Here is a 16,947-nt window from a genome sequence, read left to right as displayed (position 1 = left end):
TGGTCTGAGGCAGAGCCTACTGGCTCCTTCACCCTTAGAAGCAGGGCCCCTGAGCGAGGAACAGAGCCCCCAAACCAAGAGAGCAAAAGGAAAGCAAACTAAACTCTGAGCCTTCAGGAAAAAGGGAGGGGGCAGAGTCGAAGAGGAAGATTCTGGCGTCAACGAACCTTGCCTGCAAGCAGAACAGTTTCCTGCTCCAGAGAGTGGCAAATATTTGTCTAGAACCCCAAGCTAGACACAAAAAGAAAAACTGAAGACATCCACCTATACCCACTCCGAGGTTGGGGCATTTCATCCAAAAGCTGCCTTTCATTTTTCCAGGAGGTAGCAGTGACAGCAACTCACCGGTAAACAGACCTGTGGGATACCAGCCCCAGAGTAGACAAGCAGAGTTATGGAACCCACAGGCCACATGTGCACCTCAGCTCAGTACACACACACACATGTTCTGGGGCTCCCCAGGCCCTGCTACATTTTCTAAAACCAGAAAGCACTTCTGAACTGCCTCCCTATCTTTTCTGGGGGCTTTCTGGGGCCCTAACACCTCAGTCCCAGTCAGATCAAACACTCTCCAGGTGTCAGTCCCTGACCCAAGCATCTGTCATCATAAAAGGCATCAAAACCGGACCAAGCATCCACCATAAAAACCCTGTGAAGATAGTTGAAAAAGAAAAAGAAGGAGGCGAGAGAGTATTTCTTCTTTCCCTTGTAAAAAGAGCTCATAAAACGATTAAAAAAAAAAAGCCAACCCAGGCGGGGGCTTTGTTACCTTTGCGCCTCTCGCCTCCTCTCGCCTGAACTCCACGGATCCCATTCATGACGAACAGCTTCTTCCAAACTGAGAGAAAAAAGTTTTCAACTTTATGGTTCCAAATTTTTTCCCCCTTGCAGATCCGGGAGTGGCGGCTAACACTTTTTTCCCCCAACAGCCGGTCTGCGGAGATTTGCTGTTGAATAATAACAAAGGAGAGAGGATACGTATTTAAAGAAAAGAAGTGATTAATGGTTTTCTGTATAATTCTCACATTTTTCTTAGCTCTTGTCTACACAGAATGGCTGTGAACTTTAAGCTCCATAGAAATCTTTTTTTTATTCTATTCATACCTTCCTAAGGGCAGCTTTGATTTGGTTCTATAGAGACATTCCTGGGGGGGGAGGTGGAATATGCTTTTTAGGAACTATTTTCCCCCTCTAGAAGGGAAGGCCGGCTGCATCCCTGGGCAGCTAAACATCACACCAGCGATTCTACTGAAAACAAAGCTCCGCTCTCAACCTCCAGGTCCAGGCGATTTGCTATGAGTCTCCCCACAGCATTGAAACAGGCGGTTCAAACACCCCTTCCCGTGTGGTGGACCCCAGGCCAGTCTGTCCCGGGGCCCTACCCAGCCTCAAACACCCGGGAGCTGCACACCGGAGAAATGCAAAAGAAATAACAGTAAAACGCGCTGGTGGAATTGGCTATTTTTATTTTCTGAAGGCAGATGGGACTGTAAAACGACTTTGAATTGCATTTGCTCTCCAGAGCCCTGAAATTTTGGGGGGCAAGATGGCTGTACCTGGGGCCACCACAGGACCAGAGTCCAAGACCAGAGCCTTAGAACTTCTCTTGGGCTTGATCCCAAAGTGGCCCAAGCCTCCCCAGAGCTTCTGAGGGTCACTTGCGCCCTCTTCCCCTTCCCCCATTCCATTCTAGGGGTGACTGGGACCTCAGAGACAGAAAGCTATTTGGTCCCCAGTCATACTTTCGATACTTTCTATGAGAAAGAAAATGAAAATTAATACAGGAGCAGGGCTTCACAAAAGAGGCCATTTGTCTTCTTGATTATCTATTTGCTTGTCAGAGTTTGAGCTATGGCACTGGCTAGCTCCTTTGTAATATAAAAATACTCTGAAAACCTGCAAACACCCAGAAACATCTGTGCAAAAAATTAGACTCATTAAAACCTTAAACACCTCAGAGGAAAAGGATACCTTCTTACAGGGAGGAAAGAGGCCAGCCGCGCAGAATCCTCCCTAGCAACTTTAATAAGCAAAGAGCCGTCTGTCTAGAAAGAGACAGCTTTAACCGCATTTTATTTGCTTATGACAAATAAATCACGATATGAAAGCTTTTGCCATACTTAAGCCTCTTGTGTCCTACAATGAAACATTTTCTCCCCATTAGGGATTGGAGTCAGCCCTCCCAGTCCTTTCAATCCATTTTTGGACTACAGGGAAAAAATTTAAAACCCCAAACAAAACACACCCACCCCAAAAGGAAAACACACCAGCTACCACAATTTGCAATCCTCTGAGAGAAGTTCCCATTGGATCCTTTGAAAAAATTCCTCAACCACGTAAATGTGAGGCCGAATGGACTGGGGTACTTAAAATATACACTGGGTGGCATTGGTCTGCATCTTTACATCAAGATTTTAACAAAAACACGCCGTGCTGATCACAAGAAACCAAACATTTATTTCTATTGTCACTCTGTACATGACACACATTTTCACACCAACGAAGGGTTCTAGACTCAAGCAGCCCCAGGACTAGGAAGGGGCCTGGTTTGGAATGTCAGAAAGAGAATAGGAGAGAGGACAGACGCACATGACATAAAATAATAATAATAATAATTAATAATCATCATCATCATCATCAATGCAACAATGATAAACTATGGGAGAGGTCTCTGTAACCTTATCTCCCAGATGGGAAGGGCATTTTATTGCCTAGTTTCACATTCACTTTCAATCTAGGAGAAAAGGCCTCCACTGCACAACTCTAGATTGGGGAGAGGGTTGTGTCCAGCTCCCAGAAGGCAACTGGCCTCTCACCCCGCCAGGCATGGCTTGACCTTCCAAAGGAGGGCCCTCCCGGTCTCTGGGTCATCTTTTTCTCTCGGACTCAATTACCCTGCCCTGCTCCTGCGCAGCCAAGGCACCCTACGTCCACCTGTCCCCAGCCTGTCGTCCCTACCCCGGCCCCAAGGTGGAAGGGGGGTGAACGGGCATGGAGGGGGAAGGAGGTTGTGTGCGCGTGTTTGTTACCGTGGCCAAAACACTGTGCTATCTGGCAGTCAGAGGATGCTTTCGCTGGGTTTCAGGAATGAGGGACAAAGAAAGAAAATCCAGACTGTCTTCCAAGAGCGGCAGCAGCAGAGGCGGCGGCGGCCGAGCCGGGCCTCATTTGTTAGCCGGGTGTCGAGGTAATGGTCGCCACCGAGGCCCGTCCTCTCCTCGGCAGAGTAAACAAGACAGATGGGCCTGGGCCTGGCGTGATTAAAGATGAAACGTGGATCCATCTTCGCCAAAGCTGAAAATGAGGAGTGCAGCCTCCTCCTATTTCTCTTTGTCTTTTTCTTTCTTCCTTCTTCTTCTTTTTTTTTTTTTTTTAAGGAAGAAAGCAAGAGACTTGAACCTTGCTTCTGGGGGGCCTCACCCGGCTCCCTATTGTCATTTCTATAAATAAAGCTTCCCCTCCCCCCTCCTCCGCATTTATTCGTGTAAATAGACAAAGTGGGGGGAGGGCAGGTAGGCTTTTTCGGGCCCATGCCCCAGGGTCCCCTCCCTCGTCTCCCCCAACCACCCGCGAGCTCGCAACCCACCCCCGCCCCGAGGTTCGCGGCTCCCGCAAGGGGGGCTCTAGAGCGCAGGGGGGCCTCCGTTGGGCCGGCCAGGGGGCCCTCCGGCTGAGCCTGCGGTGCCGCCCGAGCGGATCTTGGTGTTGGGCAACTTGTGGTCTTTTTTCCACTTCATGCGCCGGTTCTGGAACCAAATCTTGATCTGGCGCTCGGAGAGGCAGAGCGCGTGGGCGATCTCCACCCTCCGGCGCCGTGTCAGGTAGCGGTTGTAGTGAAATTCCTTCTCCAGCTCCAAGACCTGCTGGCGAGTGTAGGCGGTCCGAGAGCGCTTGGGCTCCCCGCCGGCGTAATTGGGGTTGACTGGACACACACAGAGAGAGGGAGAAAGAGAAAGTTTTATTGCCCCGAAAGGGAGGAGGGGAGCCCTTTCCTCCAGCTAACGCAATGTCTCCCTCCCTCTCCCGCCACCTCTTCTTCCTCCAGAGGGGGTGGGGACGAAGGAGAAAGCGGGACCCCAGGAGGAGAAAGAGACCTCTAAGTTTTGGACGACTGTGCGGTCACGACGTTGTTGTTTGGGGAGGGGGCGGGGAGGAGTGAGGAATCTTCACAAGGTTTTAATCGCTCATCTCTCCCCTTACTTGGCCTGGGGCCCGAGATGGGAGAATGAAGGGTGAAAGAGGGAGGGGGCTTCCCTAAACCTTTCTGTTAGTTCCAACCCTCAATGTTCCGATTCCAAGTAGTGCTGCCCCCAGTAAAAACTTTTGCCCACTAGCCAAGAAGCCAGACTAGAGGAAAGAAAGGAAAAAATAAATACTGGGAGTTGACTCAACTCTCCGCTTAAATACAGATTACCTCCTCCCCCTTCTCCTCCCCCACCTCTCACACCCCTCCCCAATTTCCAACTTCACTGAGACTGCATCTCCCTGGCGAAAAAGTCGCTGGTGAGAATGGCAGAGGATGGGGAACCTACTTCAAAGGCGCGGGGCCCACCAGGCCATAAAAATTTATGGGGGATGTAATTATGTGGCTCTGAAAACAGGCGACCGTAAATCTCCGGCAATGGCGAGTTTATAGCGGGGACAATTGGCTTCCCCTAGCTCCCCCCACCCCCATGCCTTGAGGTCCCTTTGGTGTAAAGCGCCGGGGGTGGGAGGGGGAAGGGGTGCCCACGCACTCACCCGTGCTCACGTGAACTTTGCGCATCCAGGGGTAGACGACGGGCTCTTTGCACGCGGAGTGGGACGGGCTGGGGTGCAGGGGGTTCTGGGCGCAGGGAGGCGGCGGGGGGCTGCTGCTGACCGCCTCACAGCGCTGGCCCGGCTCCGGGAGGAGGGCCCCGGACGGCGGCTGTGCGGGAGCCCGAGGGGACAGCCCGGGCGGTGGCGGGGGCGGCGGGGGCGGCGGCTGAGGCGGCGGGGGCCCAGGGTCTCGGCAGGCCGCGTAACGCTGCACGGTGCACGCCGAGCGCCGCCCGAAGCCCGCCTCCGGCTGGAAGCTGCTCTCTCGCCTCTGGCCGCCGGCGTAGTACCCCGGCGAGTGGTCGCTGGGTAGGTAATCGCTCTGTGAATATTCCTCGCACGGAGGGAACTTGGGGTCGACATAGTTTGAGTTGATCAAAAAAGAACTCATAGCCATTAATTTCTGGGAATTGTCCACAAAATATACTAAAATTTATTCCGACCCCTGACTCGTTTTCCTGTTTCCGAAAGCCCTCCTACTTACTGTCAAGTGAACAAAGTTAGGGGCCCACGTGATCCTCGGAGCCAATGGCCGCCCCGCCTGCGATTCCCGGATAAGGAAATCTGCTCACCCGGACCCTACTCCAGCCAAAGAGGTTTATTTCCCCTTCTTCTCCACCCCCCCTCCCTACCCACCCAACACCAGGATTTACATAGGGCTCCTGCGGGGCCACCGCGTCCTCGCCTCGCCTCGCCTCTCCGGGATCGCGGAAAGGGAGGGAGAGAGAGAGAGTGAGCAGGTTGCCACCTAAGGGCCTGTTGGGGCGCTGGGCGGAGCGCAATCCCTGGATCCCCTCAGAAGTTGGGGCTCTGAATGTGGCCCCTCCCGTCCTGCCTCCCTCCCCCAGGCCTCCCTTAGGGTCTTGGCCCCTCTTATCGATGGGGGTATGGAGCATCTGCACCCAGCGTCTAAGCAGGGAAGTTAAGTGAGGGGCGGACTAGGGGCTCCGCCTGGAGAGGAGAACCCACACACAGGGGAACGAGGCATCAAGCGTGGGCCTTTTCTCTGCAGCCGCACGGGGAGGGGTAGTGAGTGAAAGAAGAGGCGTCGGAGCAACCAGGCGGGTGTACGGAGGGACTTGTCAGAGATGAATGGAACCACGGGCGGATCGATAGGAAATTCATGCACTAATTCGGGGAGACCTCGCCTTCCAAATCGCATTTAGCTGCGCTATTAGTTTGGCTGTGTCAGTCAGTCCGTCTGTTCCCCTCTCCTCTCCACTCCTCCCATTATCCCACGCGGCCCAAGCCGGGAGAAACGAGTTGGTTTCCCACACGGAACATGAACACTGGAGTAAAAAACCTCCAACTTCTGAGAGCACGTTGAATAGCAATTTGCTAATTCCAGAAACACCGGAGCAAGCCTAACCGCAGCGGCGAGATGTTCTAATTGCCGTTAATGCCGCGCCTCAGCAGCGAGCAGAAATCTCACATCCTCGTGATGCTAAGGATAGGAGTCTGGGTGATCCCCACACAATAACACCCTTTGGTAATCGCGTGTTTCCAGGGCATCTTGTTCTGCACCCAAACGGAAAGGCGACCTCTGCATCCGTTTGAAAAGTGAATTTCCTTTCCCTTCGCACACTGAAGACAATAGTCATTTTTACCAGATTTTCAGTGAAGCCTCCCTGCACCCAAAATAGGGAATAGCTGGACCAAAGGGAAAGGACAAAATAAAAACATCAGCAACAACATTAACCTTTTAAGATAAGTGAAAAAGGACTAAGGCTCCCAAGGGCAGGCATGGGTAGATTTCAGGTAGATGATTCCTCCATCTCTAACCAGTTGAGGGAGAAAAAGAAAAAGGAAGAAAGAAAAAGGAGTCTTCGTATCACCGGATGGTCCTCATTTAGGAAAAAAAATTTTGTCTTCAGAAAAAAAATGAGCGGAGTGTTTATGTCAACTACATATTCCCCTAGATACGAATTTGTGATCACAAAATTCCTTACACAAATTCGGATCTACAGGGTATATACAGAAGACAGACAGATCTTCTTGGCCCAGAAATTTTCCAGTCCTCCTATTTTCCGCGCATCCTTCGTTTGGGGTATGGTTTCAGTGCTTTGCTTTTCTTTTTCCCCCTAGTTTTGAGCTCTGGGAGCAGGAAAAGGCACTGTGTGTCCATTATTGGGATTACAAGATTTTCAACCCTCTTCCTCTTCTATTAGAGAGAAACAGAAACAGCAGGTTCCACAAAGGGACGCGAACCTTGGGGTTGCTGTGCATCTCCGCGGCAGTGCATGAATTATGAGATGTAAACATTAGCTAAGCACAAAAGGAGGAAGGGTCATCCTGAGGCTGCGGCATAGTCAGAATCAGGCCCTTCTGGGTGCCCTCCAGCCCCTCCCCTCCCCCAGGACTTTTTTTTTTTTTTTTAAGAAAAACAAAACCCCAATCGGCAACTCCGTGTTCTTCTGCAGCCTTTAGTTTGTGATCAAACGAAAATCTAGATATTTTCCAAGGGGCCTCTCAGCAAAGGGAAGAGGGATAGGCGGCTGGGTGTGAAGGGGGTGTCATAAAAGTCCTTTTGGAAAAATTCAATGGTAAAAAGAGAAACAGCTGTAAAGAAAAATGCTGGGAGACCAAGCAGATGGGGCCCCAGATATTTAATGACGGGCAATTCCGTTTACAACCTGAGAAAAAGATCAAAGGCGTTTCATTTCCGAATAGAGGGTGAGGAGGAACCGTAAAAGATGCAGCCAGATGATATTCGGCCCCTCCCAACCTCCCATACCTCCTGGGGCCAGGAAAGGGGGATGATAGCTGAAGTGTGAGGAGGAGTCCCATTTCCTCCACCTCCCTAGCTCCTGGCAGGCTCTCTTCATCTAAACTTGCTTATTCAGCCACCTGCTAGGGTTGCTGGCAATGGGACCTAAATGGGGATCTGGGAAACCTGGGGGATCTGGAGTTTCGAAGGGACTTCCTGAGGCTGCCAGTAACCTCCGAATTTACTAAGCTGGGAGACTGGGGATGGAGGGAATGGCATCCTAGACTGTGAAAGCTAAGGGCCTTCAGAGGGTGATGGGAAGGGTGCACAGAACCTTTTCTCCACCCAGACTCCTCACTCATCGCTCCAGGTCTGAGGAATATTTGCATCCCTAGTGATATAATAAAATTTTCTTTAATAAATACATCAACAAAACAAAAAACAACCCTCTAACCACCACACTCTAAAGGTCTGTGCCCATACCCAGCCCTGGGACCCTTGCATGTGGGTAGGAGGAGTTTTCACCTACTAGCCACTGAGTCCAGAGACTCTGATTTTTTATCCCAAATCTAGCTTGCCAGGTTTGGCTTCTAAGCTTGATTTCTAACACTGACACCTATATTTGAAAAATCACACACACACAATAATATTGCAGTTATTTTTGCCGAGAGGGTCCAGTAAGTAATTTCATACCTCCATTTGGGCACTCAGGAAGACTGGCACCTGGCCCTGGACCCACAGACAAAATGTGCGGACAGATGCACCACTAGCCCCCCAGCGTCAAGCAAGGACCTTTCCTAGTCTTGTCAAAGGCCACTTTAGTCAGGGGCACCATTCCAGCTGGCCAGACCACTTCCCCTACCCCATACCTCCTGTCCTTCTCAACTCGCCACCCTAAAACCCGTCCAACTCATACACTTTTCAGAATTGGGAGAGGGCCTCTGTGCTGCTCTACACTTTCTTAAGAGATGGAGTCCAGGTGCCCCCAAGCACCCCAAGAGGGAGGGTGGGAAGCAGAGCCTGTGGGGTTGATCCTGGGGACACAGCGCAGAGATTTTTCTCCTCTGTGCGCTGGGAGCCGCCACCTGCCCATCCCACCGAGGGGTCGCACTGCCCACCCCAGCCAGTCCCGCCGCGAGGGGTGGAGGACTGGGTTTATCAGCGACTTTCGAGACGAGGTTGGCCAGAGCAGGAGGCTGCCTCTCCCCTCCACTCGCGAAGACCACTAACATCAATACGCATACTAAAAATAAGAAAGAAAAAGCCAAGGCTCCGCGCGATTTCAGAGCCACCTCCCCCGCGCTCCCGGTGGCTCGCTGGCCCGCCGGCCGCCTTCTCCCGGCAGCCACAGGTTGCCGCAGTGACCTCTCGCTGCTCAGGCCCTCCGCCGTCCCGGGCGTGTCCAGCGCGCGCCACCACCGCTACCTTTTGTCGGCGGGGAGGGAGGGACAGAGCGAAGGAGGGAGTTCGCAGGCCGGGGAGGCGAGCCCCCGGGCGGCCCGCGTGGCAGCGGCCCGGAGGAGCGCCAGGCCCAGAGGGGCGCGGGCGGGAGTACTCACCGAGCCGCTCCCCGCGCCCTCCCGGCCGCCGGCCCGCTCGCGGGCCCGCGCGGCCCCCGACAAGCTCGCTCTCGTCCACTATTGTGTGTTCGGAAAACCGAACCGCCGCGGCGGGCAGAGGAGCTCCGGGGCCCCCTTGGTGGCCGGAACAAGACTTTTTTTTTTTGGTGTGTTGTTTTTGAAGTGCAAGTTTTCGTATTAATCTCATACTTTGGCAGTCTTTGTTAAACAGCTAGGCGCGTCACCAGGCTCTCGAACATTTTAATAATTTTTAGACGCCGTGACCTGCGGTTCACCCCCTCTCGGGCCTCCCCCAAGAGCAGGCAGTTACTATAATACGCTCGCGCAGTTCGCTGGGTCATATTGAATTTTGCGCAGGTCATTACTTGGGAGAAAAATGACAGAGCAAGGAATTTGATTCAGCTCATCCTCTCTAGCTCTACTTTTTGCCAGAACCTTCCCGTCCCTCCCCCCAACTCCTACCCGCCAAAGTCCCACTAGAATAGGGACTCAGCCGGTCCACCCCCACTTTGATATTCCATCATTTCAATATTTTTTGTCAGCTTTCCTTCTGGGGGCAAAGAGAAAGTGGGTAGAACTCTACAGGGGTTCACTTTGCAGCCCGTGATGGAGACCAGCACCTGGAGAAGTGGAAATGTGGGGATCTGGGTCCCAGAGAGCAGACTTGAGCCAGAACCCCTATAAATGGCCGCATTGACAGGGCCTGTATTCCCACTCAACTGCACACTCTGCTTTGTTCCGCCCCTCAGTGCCAGGGAGATCCCCATTTCTGCCTGAACTGGAAGCTCTCCTGGTGCTGAGATCTAGTCCACAGGCCAGCGTGTTTGGGGAAGATAGAATCCTGAGAGAAGGGCTGGACTGCACTGGTCCAACCTGGGGACTTGGCTTTCAGATGCTTTAATTCTCCTTTAAAAATCAAACAGTATCCTCCCCACCTCCATTTTTATTTAAAATTACTTCTCATCTATGCTATAACTCTTTGCCTGAACCACCACCAGGAGGTTCAGGAACGAATCAAAGAGGTGCTTAAAATACTCAGATTTTCTTTGGTTTATCCCTCCAGGACAGGACTAGAAATTGGTGGCATGCCAGCAACACATTTCAACCAGCAGAAGTAGATCAGGTGATTACCCCTCCACCCAGCTCGAGTCTCAGGCCAGTGTCTCCAAAGGGGTATCCCCCTAGTTTGGGGAGGTTGGGACTAAGCATCCCAAGGCACCCAGCTTGGCTTGGGATGGCAGAAGTCTCCCATTCCCAATTGTGAGGCCCCACCAAGCCCAGGACCCATTCTACTCCACAAAACTATCAACTTGCTAACACTGTCCTGCAGTGGAGGGGAAGAGACTAAGAACAGATAGAAATAGATTCTTGAGTTCAGGCTTTGACCTCTCCTTCCTCTGGAACCCAGGAATTCCCTCCTGGCCTGACTCCCCAGAAAAATCTGCCTGAAGGCCAAGCAGAAAGGAGGACCCATACCCAATTGGTTTAATTAAAAAAAAAAAAAAAAAAAACTGGGGTCAAATTGATTTGTTATCTTTTCTGGCCATGTTTCAAAAGGCGTTGATATGAAAACTCTCAAATTACCTTTTTTTCTGGCAGGACAAACACCCAGAGAGCACCTCCAATATGAAATGCTTAGAAGAGAACGATGACATCTCATAATGCAACAAACAGTCATCTAAAGATCCTAAATAAGCATATGTCCTGGTGTTATAATTACAGTGTCTCTAAGCGGTATACTTATGAGCTAAGCCCAATGCATAGATTCAAAGTTCATTTCAGGTCGCCAGTTAGAAAGATCTCTGTGAGGCCATTCAGTATTTTTCCTTCTCATTTTCCCTCCCTCCTTGAAACAGGAAGAGAGGCATTCTGAAAGAACACACAAGTGTAGGTTTGGGAGAGAGTGAGAGAATTAAGGTAACCTTCTTTCAATATCCAACTGCTTAAACTCAAGCACTTTGCAAGGAGGGATAGGAGTTTTTAAACTCCCTCTAGTCCTGGCCCATGGTTACTGGACTCCAACTGCCTGGACCCCACCTGAGGGTTAGGAATCCCTGAAAAACTAGCCTGCCTGGAGGGAGAAGGAGCTGGGGGATCCAGCTATTTTGCCCCTTTAGAGGAAGCCTGATGGGGCTGGTGTGGGTGGGAATCAGGAAGCCTTGGAAGGCTTCCTTGGCCCCACCAAACGTCCTACAAGGACGTGTGGGTAATTGGATTTTTAAAACGTGTGCGGCTGGGTAGGTTTTAATTAAATTTTATATGGCGACTCAAAGGTTATCTTTAGGAAAGAATATTGCGTAGAGGATTGGCCATGCCCAGAGCGCTTTATTTTGTGCATCTCCCTAGCCCACCAGAGCCAGTCTGGGGAGGAGGACTTCTTCCTTCCGTTCTCCTTCCCCAGATATCTGCCTCTCCGCTCTCAGCGCCGCTACCCCACTCCCCGAGCCCACGAGTCTTCCTTACCTCGAGCATCCCCAGCTTGCTCTCTTCTCTCTTCACACACACACAGCCTCCTCCCCTCTCCCACCCCGCCCCCGCCGCGGCCGGCTCACGCACGCTGTAAACTTTTGACCCTCCAACTTTGCGACCCCTCCGGCAATAACACTGGCCTCTCCGCCCAGGGTCTCATTCTGCCGCTCCGGGTGCAGAAACCCAAGCGCAAACCATTTTCCCTGCCCTTCCCCCGTCGCCCCCTACCCCCGGACTCCCCTTCCGCCGCCCCCCGCCCCCCCCCCCTCCCCGCCTACTACCCCCACTAAGGGCCTTAGACCTGGGAAAAAGGAGTCAATCTTTTTCCATTATTAAATAACTCCTCGGGAAAAGATGCCAACTGCACTTCCGACTTTTTTTCACCACTTCCCGCATTTTCACCATCTCTCATGGTAGATGCCTGGAAGAGCTTCTGACGACCCACCCCTCTCCATTCTTGTGTCCCCTAGAGTGGGGGCGCCATGGCTTTTGCCAGGCGAAAGGACATACGGCAGCCATAGAGTGGGCTGACCGAGAAGGGTGTTTCTGGGCCGAGGAGTGGATAGAGCTTGGAGGAAGGGTTCCTTGGGACCGGAGGGGGCCCAGGCCCCAGAAGGCTGGAGAGAGAGCTCAGGGTCCAGGCTCTGCAAGACCCAGCGGGCCCCGGGCCACCTTGCCGGACCGCTCGCTGGCGCCTGGAAGGCTCCAGCCTGGCTGTGAACTTGGTCTAAGGCGGACTCTGCTGGCAGCTCGGGGACGTTACAGCCTCTGCCTCAGCTAATGCAGCGGCCGCGTAGCGACCTGCCCTCTTTCGCTTTCCTTTGCTCCCAAATATCACCTCCCAAGCCCCCAACTCCCACAGAGAAGGATTTTGTTCCTCCTTCCCTAGGGACCCTTGGGGATCTGTAAACAGAAAAGAGAGAGTTAAGACACATATACGGAGAAAAAGAGACTAGGACAACCAGAAGCTCCGATATATCGGGTTTATGCTCCATCGTGTCCCCAAGGCCCCAAAAGGAGATGTTTCCACATGCAAGGACTTTCCCCCTTCTGCTCCCCTAAACGCTCCTTTTTCAGGCTGAATCCACACTCCCCTCCACCGGGCCTTCCTGGGTCATCTCTTGACTAGGCAAGCGGTGTTGGGGCCTTCGAAGTACCTTCCTCTCTAGACACATTCGTCCCTATCCTACTCGGCTCCGGCTCCGGGGGTCAGGCATGGTCAGCCGCTGCGTTCAGAGGCCGCAGCGGGGCCGCAGCTAGGGAGGCTCAGACCAGAGCGTGGCTGTGCAGCGGGGGCCGGGGGGTGGGGGTGGGGGTGGGGGGAAGCTAGAGGAGGCCAAGAGGAGATTTAGGGAGAGAACAGATAGGACAGAGGACGCCTGAAGCATCGAAGGAGAAAGAAGCGGGAGAGAAAGAGATTAAAACTTGGGAACGTGCTGATCTATTCGGGGTCCGACAGGTCCAGAATGGCCCGAAGTCCAATCCTCTCCAGTCTCCTGAATCCCCCACTTCCTCTTGAAGCCCGAAATCTAGGTCTCAGTAAATTCGCCAAAAGGAGGAAAAAATCGGCCTAAACCTGTAGGAGCGCTGAAGGTGACGGCGGTGCGGCCGGCGGCGCTAATGTATGCGGCAGCGGCTCGGAGCCCCAAGTAGGCCGGCGCTCGGCCCGTCTGCTGACCTCTGCGTGATCCCGGACTCTATGAATTATTGATGAGATATGAGCGTTGATTTCCCCTTTCAGGATGCAAACTCCATTATATTGTTAAAATGGCGATTTAATCGTTGAGAATAGCTTTGGTGTGGGTTTTTTCCCCCAACTCATTTGCGCCTCCTTCCTTTTCATTTAATTCTCTTAATTAAATCCTTTAACAGATTTTAATCACTTTTTGGAGGGAGGGATAGGAGGAAGGAGAAGGCCATCACTACCACCACCAACAAACACTAAACACAACCCGGAAAGCCATAAAAAGCTTCTACCTTGGGGAAGTTGAAAGGAAGGTGGAGAGGGGATGTTAACCCCTCTAAAAATGTCCTGCTGGAAACAACGACCATCGGAGTGCTGGGGCAAGGTAACTCTGAAGTGTTTGGGCCTGGGAAGTGTTTAATTCCACCCTGAAGAAGTGTGTAGTCCGACTGTGAAGAGTAAGTCAGGCTTACCCTTCTTGCTGAGAAGTCAAGGGACACGCAGCTTGGGGAAGACACGTGTTTCTTGTGGGGAAGTGATTCTCCAATCTGAGCCCCAGGGCATGAATTACTGATAAATGTCCATTTTCCTTAAAGGCCCCCAATTTCTCCCCTCCCCCATCCCAAACAGCTTGGTTTCCAGGCGGTGTCTGGGTTAATTAATATGGATGTGTAACAGCGCTGCAGCAATCGATAAATCCCGCTGTGGGCAGATCCCAGCCTCGAAATCTGATTATTCCGAGAAACTCCAAAAAATGGAGACAGTGACCAGTGGGCTCTGCTCTAAAAGAGGGGAAGTGTTCTTGCTAGCCCTGTTCTCCTTGCTTGGATGGGCTGATCCCAAGCTGTGAAACCCATACAGGCAATTGCCTTCTCTGCTCTGTCCCAAAAGGGACTGAGTTTGGGGGACTCTGCTGAGCGGTCTGCTTCTCCCTCATTTGGAATCCTTGGCATCCACCTCAGCATTCAAACCCCAGGATAAAGGAGCCATCCTAAGAGAGGAGCTTACTCTTGGATCCCGCCCCCCCCCCACCCCCCCCACCAGACCCCAGTGAATACTTGTCACAGCCAGGGAAGAGTTAAGTGTCCCTGCAGCAGTTACAGAGAGGAAGCTGCCAATGAAATATGGGCGCTTGGAACTCCAGGCCCGGCTGGCTTTCCTGTTTACACTTCTTTATACTTCCTCCCACACCACAGCCTCAGAGAAACAAAACAAAAATAATAATAAAAAATAACCAAGTAAAACAAAAAACTAAATTGTCTATTGAGTGGTGGTCAAGCTGGCCTCAGAGGGAAAAGGGAATCTATAGCCTTACCCTCCGACTGCCAGTTTCCTCTATCCTGCCCCAGGTGGAAAGTACCACAGATGGGCATGAGGATTGGGCTAGTAAGTTCCAGCCTGCAGCTCAAAAGGTTGGGGCCTGAATGCAGCCGGGGAGAGGAGAGAGAGGAACAGCTTTCTTGGAGAGTGTCTTGGGGAAGGCTGGAGAGCAAGACACGGCCTGGGGCAGAGAGAGCTCCTTTGCATGAGAAATCCCTGGGAAGCTCTCATCTTCTCCCCCAACAGATCCTTGCTGGGGTTCAGGGAAGACAGTTACCCAGAGAACCTGAAGTGGGGAAGAGGAAAGCCCAGCTAGGATGGGATCTTCCCCAGATAGGATCTGCTCAGAGCAAGAGGAGATCCTCCAAGAGTTTTGGCTATTGTGGCAGAAGTGGGCACCCTCTCCAGAGCTGCCCTTTGCCATTCCGGAAAATCTCTCTAGATATGCGGAACAGATGTCCCTGGGCTGCTGGCCCCATACATTCTTTATCAGAATTTGCAGAACTGATGTGGAACGGGGCCAAAAAATCTTTAGCAGCAGGCCTGGTGGTCTGGGGTTTCTGAGAGGGTGGCTGGTGGCATCAGAGTGAGACCAAGGGTACCATAGGAATGGGGTCCCCTCATCAGATTCTGTGCCCACTACACTCTTCCTTTGCATCTTTATTTAACTCATTTGCCTTGTCCAGAGTGGAAACCTGTGGAAGTCATGCCTCCGGATTTTACTAGTATTTTAAATGGTGCTTGATGTCCTCTGGGAACTGAGCAGAATCTCCTTTCCATGGGACACAGATGCCCCAACATTCTGGGAGAGATGTGTCTTCACACCAAGGGGAGGACACCTTTGCACTCAAAGCCTCTGTCCTCTGTCCTCTTTGCACTCAAAGCCCATGAAGGGTGACCAGTAAGTTAGGCCTGATCTGAGAGCTCAGGGAATAGGGAGCAGCTGCTGGAGAGAGTGTAGATGTTCTTTAATGTGAAAAGGGGAGGATCTTGTGAACCTCTCCTGGTCCCAAAGATCAGAAACCCCTTAAGTTGTCACAGATCCAATTCCAGGGACAACAGGAGTTGGCGAGCTATATCTAGAGATGGCAAAAGCAGGCATGAGGGGATGGTTGATCCGCATGTGTCTTAAAAAATGGAGAGGTCGATTTGGTGAGGAAGAGGCCTCTAGCTTTCAGAAAGAGGGTGACTTATCCTTAGAAAATAACGGGCCCCCTGGGGGTCAAATAAGGCAATCCTTCTGGTTTGTGGTGCCACAAAACAAAGGGCCTCTAGGCTCTGGTAGGGAGAGAAGAAGAAAGGAGAGGAAAGAGAACACCTTTCCAATGTTCTCTCGCAGCTCCTGAGACCCTTTTACTCTCCCGACAGTTGGGAATCTGCGTTCTTCAGCAACTTTTATTTTTGGAGGGATCGCTAGGGATCTGCTTAAACACACAGATCCTCTAGACATAAAAAGAAGCTCTCCCCTTCTCCCCACTCCTGGCCAGGAATTAGGTTTTGGATTTGAGGGAAATGCCCTCCTCTGCTCCCCATTGGGACCTCAGGACCCTACATAGAGTCAAGTCAGCAGGTTGGCTTGGAACCAAAAGTCTGAAGTTGGGTGCAAAGGCAGGCAGGCGCGGCACACCCCATTCCAGATAGCCCTGATGAAGGCATGGAGAACTCAGGTACCCCCTTTCATGGGTTCAAAGATCTAAAAGCCAGAGAGTGCGCCAGTGCAAGGCAGCCCACAGCAGCTGCTTAGCCTTCCCCAAGCTTTTTCTCAGCTCAGATGTATCCAGATAAAAGTGCCTAACGGCGCGCCCCCACACACCCCTGACAAATGAATGTCATAAAGTTTCTTTCCTAGGGGTGGGGAGGCGTCTGTTTGAAGATGGCCAGTAGTGGAGTGCCCCCCGCAACATGGGGCCCTCCTATCAGCAGTACACACCCCTCATTTTTGCCCCCTAAATTTCCAAGAGGACTGAAGGAACCCACACAAGCCTTTTGCCCACAAAAAGTCAGGCACTCCTGCAAATAAAACCAGGCACCCAACGACTGCGGAGGCCTTATCACATTGAACTAGATGCCCCACTTCAGACACCCAGCTGGTCAGAACTTGGTGCAAAACCAGGCTAAATTTCTCCCACTTATTACCCTATAGCCCTGCTGGAGGCACGGTTTCCTTCCCCTAGTTTCAAGCCCCACAGTTTCAAGGGGAAAAGCGAAAGCTGGAAGCAACTTACTGCGGGAGAGCTGGGCCTGGGCTGCCGCCACACCACCGCCTTCTGGGCCCGGAGAGCGCTCACCTACCTCTGCCCCCTTCCCCACCACAGCGAGCAGTTAAAGTGTCACTTAACATTCTGGAGAATGTGAAATATACCGCGCGGTGTCAACTCCCCAAAACC

The 16,947-nt window shown here is 52.1% G+C and overlaps 2 protein-coding genes across 3 annotated transcripts in view; both read right to left on the bottom strand.

Moving 5' to 3' along the window:
• The window catches only part of HOXB3 (homeobox B3), a 54,862-nt gene that overhangs the window by 23,380 nt on the left and 14,535 nt on the right, over positions 1-16,947 (bottom strand). The window contains exons 1-2 of one of the 2 annotated variants that reach the window (XM_019981520.2): positions 3,030-3,161; positions 770-947 (exon numbers count right to left, since the gene is read on the bottom strand). The gene's annotated coding sequence lies outside the window, so the exon portion shown is untranslated. Of the gene's footprint in view, positions 1-769; positions 948-3,029; positions 3,162-16,947 lie in introns of those variants that run through there. The other variant, XM_070773313.1, reaches the window with a different exon arrangement.
• On the bottom strand, positions 2,435-5,410 carry HOXB4 (homeobox B4). Its single transcript, XM_070773315.1, has 2 exons — positions 4,741-5,410; positions 2,435-3,922 (listed from the first exon to the last, which is right to left on the bottom strand). The coding sequence occupies exons 1-2, from the start codon at positions 5,195-5,197 to the stop codon at positions 3,624-3,626; spliced, it is 756 nt and encodes a 251-aa protein (XP_070629416.1). The 5' UTR covers positions 5,198-5,410; the 3' UTR covers positions 2,435-3,623.

Source organism: Bos indicus, chromosome 19 (genome assembly GCF_029378745.1).
Source record: "Bos indicus isolate NIAB-ARS_2022 breed Sahiwal x Tharparkar chromosome 19, NIAB-ARS_B.indTharparkar_mat_pri_1.0, whole genome shotgun sequence".
NCBI lineage: Eukaryota > Metazoa > Chordata > Mammalia > Artiodactyla > Bovidae > Bos > Bos indicus.
The sequence above is the reverse complement of the archived record's forward strand: the minus strand, read 5'-3'. Positions and strand labels throughout refer to the sequence as shown.